Raw genomic sequence first — 15,470 nt, 5'->3', positions numbered from 1 at the left:
ACCCCAGTTAGAAAGTTGTTGCTCCGTCTCTCCTGATGCCAGCAAAAAAAGACATGTATCTAAGTGCAATATCCACTGAAAAATATTCGAATTCGAAAAGTGGAGGAAATTTGGGAGGAAAACAACTCTAAATGCGGAAAAACCGTTTCACCCGCATTAAACGCAGTTCTATCCTAAATTTCCTCCGTTTTTCGCGAATTCGAATATCTCAGTAAATATTGCAGGAGAAGCAGGGCAACAACTTATTTTGTAATTGGGTCTTTGAGCGTGGGGTGTCCCTGTAAAAAAAAAGTTAACATTTTCATTTTAATAACTATACAACCCTTTGCAACATGAATTACATATCTAAGTACGTACTATGCGTTATTTGAGGTATGGCATCGTACTATACGTTATTTGGATGATTTTTGTGACTGGAAATATGTCAAGGTGCTGGAATCTAAATGTTCAGTTCAAATGTGCGGAATTAAATTCAGGGGCGTCTGAGATAGGTTTTAGACCCCCGTGTTGTGCTCGGCTTGAGCTTCATGTAAAAAAATTCTGAGTTTTGAATAAATTCTGGATTTGCCCGAACGGAAAATACTAGTTGTGTTCGAGCACCTATAGCTCTTCTCCATGTACAGTGATAAAATCGTCTATTATCGAACCACTAAAACCTGTTTGTGAGCGCTAGTAATTCTGTATGTTTGTGCAAGCACATAAAAAAAAAATAATCCTACGAGAATTATCTTTTGACGAGAATATGCGTCTTTTAAATCAACTGATGATACTGGAAGCATTCTCAATAAGTTGCTTGGCGATGTTCTTCAAACGCTCATGTCTCAGAAAGTACCTAACACACAAGCCAGAAGAAGCGGAATCATGAGATGCACATGTAGCAAAGGTGCATTCTATGATTTTGTTCTGGTTATAATATCTCTCCCCGTCTGGTCACCAGGCCCGCTGCCCTTATTAGTCACAAATTGTTTTTTCCATTATATCTTGAGCGGTTCGCGATGAAAATAGATGGCACTGGTACCGTTTATTAGCTATTCCAAAGACAAAACCGATGATAATGACGTAACTTCGTTATGTCAGTATCCAACACACGATTAAAGGCACAAAAAACGTATTCATGTCAAAACGTATGGCAGTGTCTACCGTCACCACCTATCGCAGTAAGCGACTGCAGTCCCATTGCAGAACTTCGCGCGTATCAGCGCGAAGCTCGTGACGTCACTAAAGAAGTCGATTTCACCTATAGTCATTGGATATACAGCTAAAAAAAGGTAAAGATATCGCATGTGTGCGTCGGCCTGTTATATACGATGATTGCAGGTGAAATGGACTTCTTCAGTGACATCAAAACTTCGCGCGGAGGCCTTCCGCGTATAGATAGTGTTGCTTATGACACAGCTCTTACCCCAATTTTTTTGTCTCCCCAGTTTTCTCCAAAACCCCACGGTTTCCACTTTCTTGGTGGATCCATATATTGGGGAGGGGAAAAATACTGAAAGAAGTAGCGAGAAAAAAATATGAATAAGGTTGCCAAAGCTCCAGACACACATTTTTCATTCAATGATCAATAGAATCGAAAACTATGGCTTTGTTTAGCAGTTATAGACAAAGTGTAAAAATAAATGAAAAATAATCACAAAAGGTTTCGTTTTTCATGCATTTTTATTTCGTACATGTTCAAGGAATTCCTTCTTGCAGATGTTGAAAAGCTTGAATCTCGTCTCGCCATACATCTATGGAAATTAAAATATAAGTTTAGTAGCATGTAAGCCTTTAATTTCAGCCTCAAGACGGCATTTATTCCGCCGCACTGAAACCAATTACCAACTACCACTACTACAACCTAAGGCGTCTCCTACCTTTTAACACGGTGAGAAACTTTCTTATGTAGAAATATTATTAAAAATATTATTTATCAATGGATTTATTTCACATTTTTACCACATGAATTTGATTGTGTATGCTATCCTATGCTTTTACAAAATTTTGCATATCTTTAATACTTAATTTTTTACAAATTTCCAAAGAAATGCATTAAAAACATCTTGTGTGCATGATAAAGTAGCATGAAGTCAATGTAATTGGCTAGGATGAAATAAGCCCTTGGAAAGTAGCAGGATCACTTTAGGAGAACGCAAAGACACCTTTTTAAGAATGAAACCGAGTATTCTATTCCTTTTTTGACCCCCACGGAACAATGTTCAGGAAGACCTGAACCACTCGTCAATGAGAATTCCCAAATCTGTGATCCTAGTTGCATCCCGAGGATGATTTTACTATTCAACTCGTAAATGAAACGCGGGTTGTTCGAAACAAAATCAGTGAACATCCAATTTGTCCAAGCTGAAAGCCATGCTCCATTCATTAGCCCATGCTAGTCATATTTATGTTGGTTTGGAGCAGCTCCAAATCACTTCGATTCCCGACTGCACCCATTAGTTACACGTCATCTATGAATTTCAAACATTGCCATCAATACCCTGATCGAGTTTATCGATAAAGAGTGAAAAAAAGCAGCACACAACTATTATCTTCATTAACTTACCATGAATTCAAAATTTAATCCATCGCTTCTCTCGAACGACAACTTCAAACTCCAAATCGCCCAATACAAATGTGAGAACATCTTGAACAGTTCGACTTCTTTCAGAATTGCCCGTTTCTCATCCACTTTGGAAAACTCGTCGGAGAAGACTCGGCCTTCTTTTTCGAGCTGATCCAGGTAAACTTCGACAAAGGATTCCTTCAACAACGACAGTTACCAAGAGAGAATTATCAAGAAACTATCCACAATATATAAAATATGATTTTGTACAGTAATGACTAATCTATATCTGACACCACGTGTAGTACATGCAGTTAAAACTTACAAGGAAAGGGTCCGAAGGTGACGTCTTCAACAAGTTTTGAAAAAATTACCACTGGTTCTACTCATTGAAATATGAACAAAAATATAAAAAAAAAATCTGGCGGAATATTTTGAACGCCAATTGAGGCCAAGAATGGATTTGAAAATCTCGCAACCCGAGAATGTTAGAGTGATGTCATTCAAACAACGCATGATCAAGTTAGAACCCCTATATACACGTATATGAAGGCGTCTTTTAGATCAAGTACAGTACAGACAAAGAAAGAGAGGAAAAAAAGAAGTAAATAGTTTCCACAGAACAAAGAAGCTGGAGGAAAGAAAGGAAAAGAAAGTGAAAATAAGTTTTTTATAGACATCGCCAAGAGAGGAGATAAGTAGCCAACTGTTATCATTTTTAATATTTTTATCCGACATTCCACAGATAATTTTTTTTATGTGTTTCTGGGTGAGATGAATATACTTAATTTTTATTTTTTTTATAATTTCTGGAGGACGATACCTTGGGACCCTTTCCCTTGTTAGTAGATGTCAAAGTTATTGTTTCTAAATGCATATATAACCGTTGACAGTCTAACGAACCTGTTCGCTTCTATTTGGAAATTTCTTCGAGTCGTATTCAAAGTGTGGAGGATTTGGCGTATTGTAATCGAAACACCATTCGCAAAAGTGGTTAGCTACATCAAAGCCCCTGAAAACAGTTGAAAAAAACGATAATTCAATCATAAAGCACCTAAAGATTGATATAAATTGATTAGTTTTGATCTGAATAGTGGAAGATTCCGGGCCATAGAGCGGTGGTTAGGATAGAAATGTTCCAAATGAGCGCTTCGTCGCATTTACGCTATGCATCTTCGGGGAAGACGAAGTAATCCCTTCGGCTGACCAAGAGTGTCCCCTAGGGGGACAGAGGGGGCCACGGTTGGTCTGGAGGAGGCTGACCAAGAGACTACTCAGACACTACTGTAGAGATTACTCAAGACAACCTAAGAATCTTTCGTCGTTTCTCAGAGAGTATGGTTTCTTAGTCACTGTGCGAGCGAGTGCAGATTTTGTTAGCTCATGAAAAAGTTCGTTGTGCAGATTTTGGAAGCTCAAAGAAACTGCTAAAAGTTTCTAGAAGCTGAGGGTAAGTACACTTAGATTCTAGAAGTTTGGGATAAGGGCATGCAGACTCTGGGAGCTAAGTGAAAGTGCACTTAGATTTTGGAAGTTTGGGAAAAGTGCATGCAGATTCTGGGAGCTAAGTGAAAGTGCACTTAGATTCTGGAAGTTTGGGATAATTGCATGCAGACTGTGGAAGCTAAGTGAAAGTGCACTTAGATTCTGGAAGTTTGAAAAAAGTGCATGCATATTCTGGATTCCAAGTGAAAGTGCACTTAGATTTTGAAAGTTTGGGAAAAGTGCATGCAGATTCTGGGAGCTAAGTGAAAGTGCACTTAGGTTCTGTAAGTTCGAGATAATTTAATGCAGACTCTAGAAGCTAAGTGAAAGTGCACTCAGATTCTGGAAGTTTGGGAAAAGTGCACTCAAATTCTGGAAGTTTGGGAAAAGTGCACTCAGATTCTGGAAGTTCAAGAAAGCCATGAGCAGATTTTTTTTAGAATCTCAGAGAAAGTGTGCGCTGATTATTGAAGCTCGCGAAAGGGGTGTGCAGATTAAAAGCGAGGCAGGTTTTGCGTAAGCTTACGGAAGCCATAAGCAGATTTCGGCCGGACGGTGTTCTGGAAACTCAGGGAAAATGCATATGAATTCTGGAAGCTCAGAGGTTGCACGTGTAGATTCTGGAAGGATTGATAGATTTATGGTTCACCGCCGAATCTAGAAGCTCTCGAAAAATTGTGTGTAGAATCTAAATGCTCAAGGAAATTTTGTGTGTAGAATCTAAATGCTCAAGGAAATTTTGTGTGTAGAATCTAAATGCTCAAGGAAATTTTGTGCAGAATCCACAGAAGCTCAAAAAATTGTGTGCAGAATCTAGAAGCTCAAAAAATTGTGTGCAGAATCTAGAAGCTCAAAAAATTGTGTGCAGAATCTAGAAGATCAAAAAATTGTGTGCAAAATCTAGAAGCTCAATAAATGGAGTATAGTATACTCAGATTTTGATAGCTCAGTAAAAATTCGTGCAGATTCTAGAAGCTCAGAAGAGGTATGTGGAGATTTTGGACGCTCAATTCAAGTGTTCTAGAAGCTCAAATAAAATGCGTGCAGATTCTAGAAGCTCAAATAAAATGCGTGCAGATTCTAGAAGCTCAAATAAAATGCGTGCAGATTCTAGAAGCTCAAATAAATCGCGTGCTGGTTCTAGAAGCTCAAATAAAATGCTTACAAATTCTAAAAGCTCAGAAAAGTTATGTGGAGATTATGGAACCTCAACTAAAATGAGTGCAGATTCTAGAAGTTAAGAAGAGGACGCGCTCAACTCAAGTGTGTGCAGATTCTAGAAGCTCAAATAAAATGTGTGCAGATTCTGGAAGTTAAGAAGAGGACGCGCTCAACTCAAGTGTGTGCAGATTCTAGAAGCTCAAATAAAATGCGTGCAGATTCTAGAAGCTCAAATAAAATGCGTGCAGATTCTAGAAGCTCAAATAAAATGCGTGCAGATTCTAGAAGTTAAGAAGAGGACGCGCTCAACTCAAGTGTGTGCAGATTCTAGAAGCTCAAATAAAATGCGTGCAGATTCCAGAAGTTAAGAAGAGGACGCGCTCAATTCAAGTGTGTGTGCAGATTCTAGAAGCTCAAATAAAATGTGTGCAGATTCTAGAAGCTCAAATAAAATGCGTGCAGATTCTAGAAGTTAAGAAGAGGACGCGCTCAATTCAAGTGTGTGTGCAGATTCTAGAAGCTCAAATAAAATGTGTGCAGATTCTAGAAGCTCAAATAAAATGCGTGCAGATTCTAGAAGCTCAAATAAATCGCGTGCAGATTCTAGAAGCTCAAATAAATCTCGTGCTGGTTCTAGAAGCTCAAATAAAATGCTTGCAAATTCTAAAAGCTCAGAAAAGTTATGTGGAGATTTTGGAACCTCAACTAAAATGCGTGCAGATTCTAGAAGAGCAAATCAAATGCATGCCATTCTACAAGCTTAAATAAAATGCATGCACATTACAGAAGCTCAAAAAAGCATATGGAGATTTTGGAAGCCCAAAAAATGCGCGCAGATTCCAGAAACTCAGAAAAGGTAAGTGCAGATTTTAGAAGCTCAACTATAAAATGTGTGCTGATTCTTGAAGCTCGCAGAAAAGTATTTGGGTGACTAAGGAAGCTCAAAGAACGTGTATGCAGATTTTGTAAGTAAACCACTAAAGCCTAAAAAATTTGAAAAACCATGGATTTCTCACATGATACGCAGCTCACCTGTAATTATAATAACCGAATTCGAAATCGATGAAGAATACTCTATTCTTGTTTTTCCCATGGTTGACATCTGTGGGCAGTAAGATATTCCCTGTAATGAATGAGCATAGTACTCTTAATAGAGATATCGGACATGACCTACAGCAGGGTTGGACAAATCCCAAATAAATCTATTCACCAGGACAATTTTTTAGGTGCCAAAAAGGATTTTACCCGAAGAAAAAGATCCAAAATAATGCTTCCTTTTGACTTTTTCAGGGCATAGTGATCCTTTTTCATGTTGGCAGATATGCTGCTATAAATTGCAAAATTTTTGTGCTACTCTCAGTCTGCTATTTAGTAACTACCCGGAGAAAATTTTAGGCTCTAATAACAATTTTTTAGAGTCCATGGTGACCTGGTGCCTCGGATTTGTCCACCCCAGATCTACTGTAACATACAGGGTGTCCTGTTAGTGCTTATGCGACCTTTACCTCATCATCGTAGCAGTATGATTCCAATTTAAAAAGAAATGTTCAAAAGTCACCCTATACCTGTTTTGAGGGTGAAAATACAGCGCGTCACAAAATAAGAAATCTAAATTTTTTGCATGGTCCTCTTGTCCTCTAACTTCCAATTAGAAAGTTGTTGCCTGTATCTTCTGAGGCAAACGTAAATAATTCCCTGTTTCTATTCGCTAAGATATTTGAATTCAAAAATCGGAGAAAAGTTATGAAAGAACAGCAAAAACTAGCAGACAGCGGGTGCTCACTTCCTTCATTTATGCTGCCTTTACCCAACTTTCCTCTGACTTTTGAATTCGAATACCTCAGCGAACAGAGCACTTGCACTTCGAAAATTTGATTTTTTTTTTCTTTTTTGGTTGGCCTCAGGAGAGACGGGGGCAACAACTTTCTAATTGAAAGTTAGAGGGCAAGGGGAACGTATAAAAATTTCGATTTGTTATTTTGTCACACACTGTATTCTCACTCTCAAAACTGGTACAGGGTAGTTTTTGAACACCTCTTGAGGGTTTTTTTGAATTGGAATCATATCTCTACTGCTACAGACGGTTGATAAGATAAAGGCCGCATTAGCACTCACGGGACACCTTGTATATAAATATGCAGATTATATTAAAAGAAGCATCAGTAAGAATGAAAGGCGTATAATCTAAGTAATACCACCCTATCTCATGAATTTCAACAGCATTGGCATAACAGAGGATAAAAAAAATTACCCAGAGGGCACCATACCTCCTTGAAGATCGTTATGGCAAAACACTACTGGATAGTCCTTATGGAGCACGAGCTCACTGTATGTTGGAAAAAGAAAAAAAATATTCAAGTAATATAAATATTTAGAATTAAACATGCGCATATGACATCAGCATGACAGATTATGTTCAGAAATCACTCCAGTTACTCCTATCTAACATCTCATAATCTTAAGCTGAATTTATTTCAAGAAAATTAACATTTTCTGGACATTAGGCCGAGGTGAACTCAATGGCGTATTTATGGGGGGGGGGGTCTTAGGGTGCTATAGCTCAGAGTGACAAGTTCAGAGGGGGTGCAAAGTTTGAGGAATGAGTATCGAAGAAAATTAGTAGAATGGAGGAAGTGCGGCGAGAAATTTGTATGAGCCTTAATAAATCCGCCTCTGCCCAGACAGCAAAGGGACTGTGAGTGACCAATAAAAAGTGACAGGGAATTTGCAAGCACGTGGGTGAGCAAAAGAGTGGATTGCAACGTGAGCGAGCATGTGAATGACCAAACGAGTGGCCTATAGAGCGAGGGATCAGGTCAATGAGTGATGTAGAGCATGTGCAAGCATGTTACTGACCTAGAGCATGTGCAAACGAATGTGTGAGTGACCTAGAGCGCGTGCAAACGAATGTGTGAGTGACCTAGAGCGCGTGCAAACGAATGTGTGAGTGACCTAGAGCGCGTGCAAACGAATGTGTGAGTGACCTAGAGCATGTGCAAACGAATGTGTGAGTGACCTAGAGCGCGTGCAAACGAATGTGTGAGTGACCTAGAGCGCGTGCAAACGAATGCGTGAGTGGCCTAGAGTGTGTGCCGTCTGGACGAAAAAAAATTAGGGGGCAACATTTAAATTTTTTCTTTTCCCCAGTGAGCATCTCGGTACTCATCATGCTTCCCCGCCCCCCCCCCCAGACTGAGATCTTTGCTTTGACCTCCTTTATATTGCATTTATCGTGTGGAAAAAATAAGATTGAGATTTGTTCCCAGGTCATCGTGCTAGAGCCCTGCCATCCCTACCCTTGTAGAGGTCACGGTGCTCACTTAAACCATTGAGGATACATGCTTGCTTTTGTACTTAGGAGATATTCACCGACAATTCACACGAACACCCAATGATTCAATGATTAGCATCATGATTATTGCAGTTAAAGGATATTTCAGAGATTTTGTACGGAAGCTTTTCTTTTATTGATGGTTATAATTTAAACTCTTGATTCGTGAAATATGCTCCCAATAGTCTGACAGGGCTCCAGCGTCGTGGGTCCCAACCATGCGATCAACCAGCCACGGCACGGTGACCCGTGGCCCCATATCCCACAGTTGGGCTCCTCCCCCCTCCCAGGTCAGACTCTTCAGGGGTTATATTGGATAAATATTCAAAAAAAAAATTTTTAAGTTCCGAAGAACAACATTTTCATCAAGGGTCCACGAGAAACTTCCCTGTGCTAGAGGCATACTTCCTCCAGCACGATTCAACCCACACGGGTAAAGGGCTTACATCCCGGAAGGGACAGAGCCCGGGTCGTGTCTGGTCTGACAGAGGCATACTTCCAATTAGAAAAAGTATCCAAATATCGTGTAGACCGCAGATACGTCATTCATATTGCAAAGGATTGCATAGTCATTAAAATAAAAATAAAAAACTAACTTTTTATATGGACACCCTGTCCTCAAAAACCCGATTAGAAAGTTGTTGCCCTGTTTTTCCTGAGGTAAACAAAAAAGACTTCCACACTTAAGTATCCGGACAAATTAATTAATCAATTAAATATCCGGACAAAATTGGATGCAACGGCTTCATCGAAAGATGGCATCGAATCCTGAAAGCTGCAATCAGATGTCACAGCAATAAGCAGCGGACTCGAGTGTTGCCTACAGTCCCCCTGGGATTAAGAGAAGGGTTCAACTCAACCCCAGCAGAAGTGGCTTAAGGCACGAACATACGACTGCCAGGGGATTTTCTAGATACATCTGCCTCATCTCCACCTCCTTCCGATTCCATTCAATATCTTCGCGACCATTTCAATGACCTTCGACCATCCCGCCATCAAGGCATTCAACACCACATATTTTCGTCTCTTCAGCGTTAAACACCTTTCCTAGTGTATTCATTCGTACGGACGCTGTGAGAGAAAACCATTTCAAGCTCCGTACGAAGGTCCATACAAAGTCATCAAAAGGACAGTTACACTCTCTCAGCAAACGGCAAAGAAAAAAAAAAAAATCTCCACAAACCGGTTGAAACCCTGCTTCACCTAGAATCTCAAGTCACTGGAAATCCTAACGACAGTTAAGCGCCCCATCTGGGGTCTTCACAACCTCTTCATACAAAGAAAACGGTCCATTTTAACACGAGACTGACGAATAGAAACCTCGATGACAGATTCATTCTGGAAGACCCATCAAACCACCTCGTTACGTATCGCTCTCTTCTGTTCACTAGAAGGGGGAGTAATGTAGTGTCTTCCCAGCACTTATAAAATATAATTTTCCCCCTCGTGGCAACACCTTTTGACCTTTGAAGACCGGATACACCCCGCTTCCCATCTCAGAGAGATATCGAAGCGTTCCCGAAGGATGGGTGTATCCGGAAAGTTTTATTAAAAACAACGTAACATGACCACCTCAGACGAAGGCAGCAAAATAAAATAATTTACATAAAAATTGATCGCCAACTTCTGAAGTCATATAACAAATAAATAAAATCTAAACAATCAACGCCAATGGGCAATCAAAATTATAAACGGGATTATAAGATGCTGGTGTATAGCCGTCCATCCCATAAGAATCCAGTAATCGTCAATTGATCGAATGATTGCCGATAATCTTGGTATATAAAATTTCGAATCACTGTGAATTAGCCGCAGATCATCATCGTCTAAGCCGTCAGTCGTTTCCCGAATCGTCACCGGGTGAACTGAGATCAGCACAATTCACTATATAGCCGAGTAAATAACACTTAATTCGTCTTTGCCATCGATGACTTGATTCGTCTCCTTGCAGGTGAACTTGCTTCTGTTTTTCGTTTCTCGGTTACTTTTGTTGACAACAACTTACTTTACTTTCGTGGCAACACCACAAAAATTCAAAGTCAAGGCCGTCTGGCTAGAGAGCTGTTGTTGTCTGGCTAGAGAGCTATTGTTGTTTACATTTGCCGGTCGCATCTTTGCACATGTCCCTGCTCTTGTCCAAATCCTGTTTTATTTTACCTTTGTTAATATTGTAAATAAATAATTGTTGTGTTGCTTAATCTATTGTTTCGAATATTATAGTTATACCTTGAAGTCAACTCCCATAACTATATATTCATCTCACCCAAAAACACATAAAAACAAAAAATTAGCAGGGAATTCAATTATTACAGCCGCCAAAAATTATTAAAATGATAATAGTCAGCCATTCATCGCCACTCACGCCTCTTGGCGATATCTATTTAAAAAAAACTTCTTTTCACTTTATTTTCCTTTCTTTCCTCCAGCTTTTCTGTTCTAAAAACTACACTCGTATGTAAACTTAAGAGAATTTGCACATTTTGTCTGTTTGAGACATTATGTTGGACGCTGCGCACCTCTCCATGTGTTTGACAGAGGGTCCCTGACTACTAGAATCTAGTAATCTATCTACCCCCCCCCCCCAATTCACTTTTGGAAAATAGGTCATGCCCAGTTATACCCATGTGTCAAAACGGTCCTGCTTGATGATTTCACTTGGATATCAGCTACTACTTCACCAAACACCAACTCTGCTATTGCAAATTACTGCCGTTAACGAGTTGGGTTGGAAATAAAGGGGCCACCTATCGGTGGTCGCCTCAACCTCGCTATGGAAAATGCATAAATAATTAATCTACATTCTTCCCCCTCCCCGGTTCGAACCTAGGTCCTGACGGCAACCTTCACGGTGGTAGGCGGGCATCTTACCACCACGCCACTCGAGCGTCTGGGCATCGCCGGGGACGCAGTGGATAATAGAGAGTGGGAACTCATATAGGGCAGTATTATTTCGCTGTGCGGTCGTGAACATCGTGCTGGACTCACTTTGAACATCCAGGATCAAACCCCGTTGGCAGCACAATGGTGGTCAGACTGCGACCCAGTCCCTCATTCGAAAAAGTCTCTCCGCAGAGAGCCGGCAGACCATCAACACGATACTTACATAACACAATCAATTTCACCCACCATTGTAATCTTGACTTCAAAATATGGATCACAGCCTCAACAGTGCACGAAACAAGCTCAACAGCCACAACATAAATACGTTAGGGGGCAACACATATATATTCAGAACTCGCATTCCGACATGTACCGACCGATTCGTTAGAAATTCTGCTGAAGAATGTGCACGAGGTGCATCTACGGTTTTATAGTAGTAGTAGGTAAAGTGTTATTCTTACTGCAGCCATTCTGTTTCTGTCCACAGTACTTTACTGGTGATTATGTGCTTCACGGCAGGAATCATCATGTTCTGGTTCAGATCGACGTGATCATCAATATTCCGCAACCACCTGCAAAGGGATAAAGTTGAAAGTCAAATCTTTGAACGTTCATGATTGAAACCAATATCTTATTCGATACCAGGACTATATAGTAAAGGCTATTCCATCTCTTTCATGTTGCGCTTGCCTCCTTGGCTAACTTTGGGTACCAACTTGGCTCAGTGGGCGTAGTCTCGGAGTTGCTACGTGACGTCAAGGCCCTGTTCATTTTTTTTTTATAGCAAACGACATAATAATATGCTAGTGTTGCTCTTAATGTAAAATACTTATTGTAAGCCACATAGGTTACCATACTCAAAACAACTTGTAGGCCTGTCGGACCTAAACAGACGCACCCTTGCCCCATGTCCTGTCTCACGTTCAAGGAGGGAGGGGAGAGGATTGGCTAAACGCTTTTGGATCTACTCATTGCGTCACAACGCTTTTGGATCCACTCCACTGCGTCACATGCGTTGTCTTTGAGTGGGTCTTGGTGAGCTATCGTAGGTAAGGGAATACATGCTCTACAAACGGGGGGGGGGGGGTGGTTGGGTGGTTCACCGAGAGTGTGCATGGTGACCGAGGGGGGGGAAGGGGATTCCCTACTTTTGTCCTGACATCCTATTTATGTATTTATGAATATAAATTATATAATATCTCGCAGGGCAATCCTAAACAGAGGCGTACGCAGAGGGTTTGTACGATCGAGGGAGCACAGAAGGCTTGGGGTGGGGAGATCGCAATGAATTTCTTAAAGAGAAATTTTGAGCCTTCAAACAGCACTGAAATTGGCAAAAATTGATTATAAATAACACATAGACCGGTGTTTTCTTCCGATATTTTGTATCAGAAACAATTTTTTGATCATCTGGGGGGGGGGGGCCCTCTTGTGCTCGTGCTCCCCCCCCCCCCTCCGCCGCGTACGTATCTGATCCAAATATGTGTTAAGAGGTAGGAGGTTCTGCAGGGGGAAATGACGTCAGCTGGTACCGACTCCAGCGCCTTATGAGACAGCCTTTGTTATATGGTTATATGGCCCTGATTCGGTACAACATTCGATAAAATGGTCACATTCGGCCGTCACCAAGAATTCAGTGGCTACTTACCTGTCACAATGTTGGAAAAATGTGTCGGGATTCTTCCTGATGGGAAGTTGCAGCGAATGGATTTTGGCCATTTCCCTGGCGTTGCTCCGAGACATTTTCCTCATGTTGTCGGAACTGAGTATAATGGACTGAAATTCCAACATGAGACAAAATCATGCCGCGTTCGTTCATCACAGAAAACAAAACAAAAAATGAATGGTTTGGATTCTTATCGGACTTACTGGTATGAATTCTTCCAATCGGCCGCCGCTGAATACGCCGTAGAGCTTCGGCCCGAGCTGTCTATCCGCGAGATGAATGTAAATCAGTGAGTCCTGAACGACGCATTCCATGTAGTCATCCGCGTTCTGGTCCCTTAGATGCCCATAAATTCTAAGTAGAACCTCGCTCGGAATTTTATCATCCGTCTTCGTGGCTCGACGATTCGTTATGGAGCAGTGGTAGAGTTTGTTCGATAAGCCTCCGCTGTGTGGTGCATATAAAGTAACAAACAACACGCGATGTGAGAATTATGGCAAGAATATATTACGGTAAATGTGATAAATCCGGTTATTACGCATAATCACTGAGCATTTCGGTGAGTTTGATAAATTTCCCTTAAAAAAACGAAAATGAAATGGTCGAGCTCATTTCTACTTGTGTAAAGTCTCTAAAGATGGCAGCTTTTGAGTCAACGAAAACTTGCCAACACAGTGATAAGTTGCCAAAACATAGTGATTTTAAATATTTAATGTCTCGCGCGCGCGATAAATTCGACATTTAAAAACACTAATTGTTTTGCAAATCACCTTCCAGAGCAAGCTTTACAATAGAAGCCAATGCAACATTTCAATAGAAGTTTTAGCACGAGGGGTGGGGGGGGGGGGGGACTGTATAAAAAATTAATTTCTTAATTTTTCTATCTCTACGACCCCTCAAGCAAAATTTTGAGATTTTAAGTAACAACACACCCTTTGAATAATTTGGGTATTAATTTGAGATAATTTGGACCTGACTGCTAGATTTTGCTCCCCTATTTATTCAGAACATTCGTATTATTAGGCTGATCATAACTGCTCGAGAAAAATACGGGATATATTGAGCTTTCAAATATGGCAAAATGCGGGCATTTGCCAATTATCTCCAAAAAATAGCGCCAAAAGCAAGCAAAATTGCCAACTACTTCTAAAGTCACAGGGAAATTGCCAGTTGGCGGGTAATGAAGCAGGCACTACTGCGAATTGCAGTGAGTTAAAATTAATAAATTAATTAAAGTGTAAATAATCTCATTTATAGTCGTAAATTATCGTAATGTAATTTATGACGTGGTGAGAGGATTGAAGACTGGAATTAAAAAAGGCTGTAAGTACCGAAATGTGAATTCCACGGAAAATCGATGTGAAGGGGAAAGATATGTATTCGAAGATACATCAACATTCCGATGTATTGGAAGATACATCAAGCGCTACCTAGTGGGAGCTACAGCAAACTAACCAATTATTAGGGAACGTTTAGCGTTGATTCACTACATCGGCTTTTTTTTGTTGAAAAATGGCACTTACATCTTATTTAAATTCCAGTCTTCAATTATAATCAATATATCAAATAAAAAGTCAAATTGGCTTCCTTTAAAATGCCTGAAAAAACGGGACATTTTTCTCAAAGAAGTCGGGATGGCCAAAATTACGGGAATATAAGGAAATACGGGACGTGTGGTCACCCTTTAAATGTGTCTATTTGCCGCCCCCCCCCCCCCCCAATGTTATGCAGAGCTAACTTCTCAAAATTACTTTATCATGATATGTCCTTCTTTCATCGAAGGAAAAGCACAGGACATAAACAACTGTCACTAAAAAGTGCTCGTTGCTGCTAAAAAATTGCCAAAAATTTCACCAAAATAAAAATACAAAATCGCCAAAAAGCACGAAAGAAAAAATAAAGGTGCAAGCTTTCTTTCTTTTAGAGTTTTAGACTATTGCAGCTAATACCCGAGGTAAAGTCATTGTAGAAAAATGATTCATTTCGCAACTGCATGCAGGGCCGGATGGTTACAGAAAGCACCAACTGAAGCGGGGAGGGGGCGTTTTTGTTTAGGGCGCCAAAAAACGGGTGGAACGACTTTTCATCACCAAAATTTCATTCGCGTACACTTGAAAAAATAGTAAACCGACCCTGACTGCATGCTTCTTAAGCTGGAATTCCCCCATTTGTGTTTCGACCTACCTGACTTTCTCCAACCGGAAGTCCTCCAGTTTGGCTTCCGACCACGGCCCGGCCAAGAAATCCTGACATGTCTTGAACGCATTCGTCTTGAAACATTCAGAGCCGTCTTCATCCCACATAACTGAGTTTTTATACAAGTACGGTTGTACTCCGAGGAACGAAAGATTCACAACCTCACCTAACCATTGAAGATCCCCCCTTAAAAGATTCTGACAACAATA

The 15,470-nt window shown here is 40.5% G+C and overlaps 1 protein-coding gene across 1 annotated transcript; it reads right to left on the bottom strand.

The window, feature by feature from the left end:
* Positions 1-1,640: 1,640 nt before the first annotated feature.
* LOC149071720 (choline kinase alpha-like) lies at positions 1,641-15,470 on the bottom strand. Its single transcript, XM_089247731.1, has 9 exons — positions 15,250-15,470; positions 13,269-13,512; positions 13,048-13,175; positions 11,861-11,971; positions 7,456-7,514; positions 6,221-6,311; positions 3,446-3,554; positions 2,543-2,740; positions 1,641-1,730 (listed from the first exon to the last, which is right to left on the bottom strand). The coding sequence occupies exons 1-9, from the start codon at positions 15,366-15,368 to the stop codon at positions 1,650-1,652; spliced, it is 1,140 nt and encodes a 379-aa protein (XP_089103857.1). The 5' UTR covers positions 15,369-15,470; the 3' UTR covers positions 1,641-1,649.

Source organism: Pholcus phalangioides, unplaced genomic scaffold (assembly GCF_987345545.1).
Source record: "Pholcus phalangioides strain wild (caught in Gottingen) unplaced genomic scaffold, Ppha-v1.0 ptg000018l_1, whole genome shotgun sequence".
Classification (NCBI taxonomy): Eukaryota; Metazoa; Arthropoda; class Arachnida; order Araneae; family Pholcidae; genus Pholcus; species Pholcus phalangioides.
The sequence above is the reverse complement of the archived record's forward strand: the minus strand, read 5'-3'. Positions and strand labels throughout refer to the sequence as shown.

What these genes read in the sequence shown, in the direction of transcription:
- LOC149071720 (XM_089247731.1), bottom strand. Translation starts at nt 15,368, where the DNA reads ATGTGGGATGAAGACGGCTCTGAATGTTTCAAGACGAATGCGTTCAAG. An exon ending in TTTTTCCAACATTGTGACAG is followed by an intron (nt 11,972 to 13,047) that starts GTAAGTAGCCAC and finishes ATCCCTTTGCAG; the next exon opens with GTGGTTGCGGAATATTGATG. An exon ending in ACAGAAACAGAATGGCTGCA is followed by an intron (nt 7,515 to 11,860) that starts GTAAGAATAACA and finishes TCCAACATACAG; the next exon opens with TGAGCTCGTGCTCCATAAGG.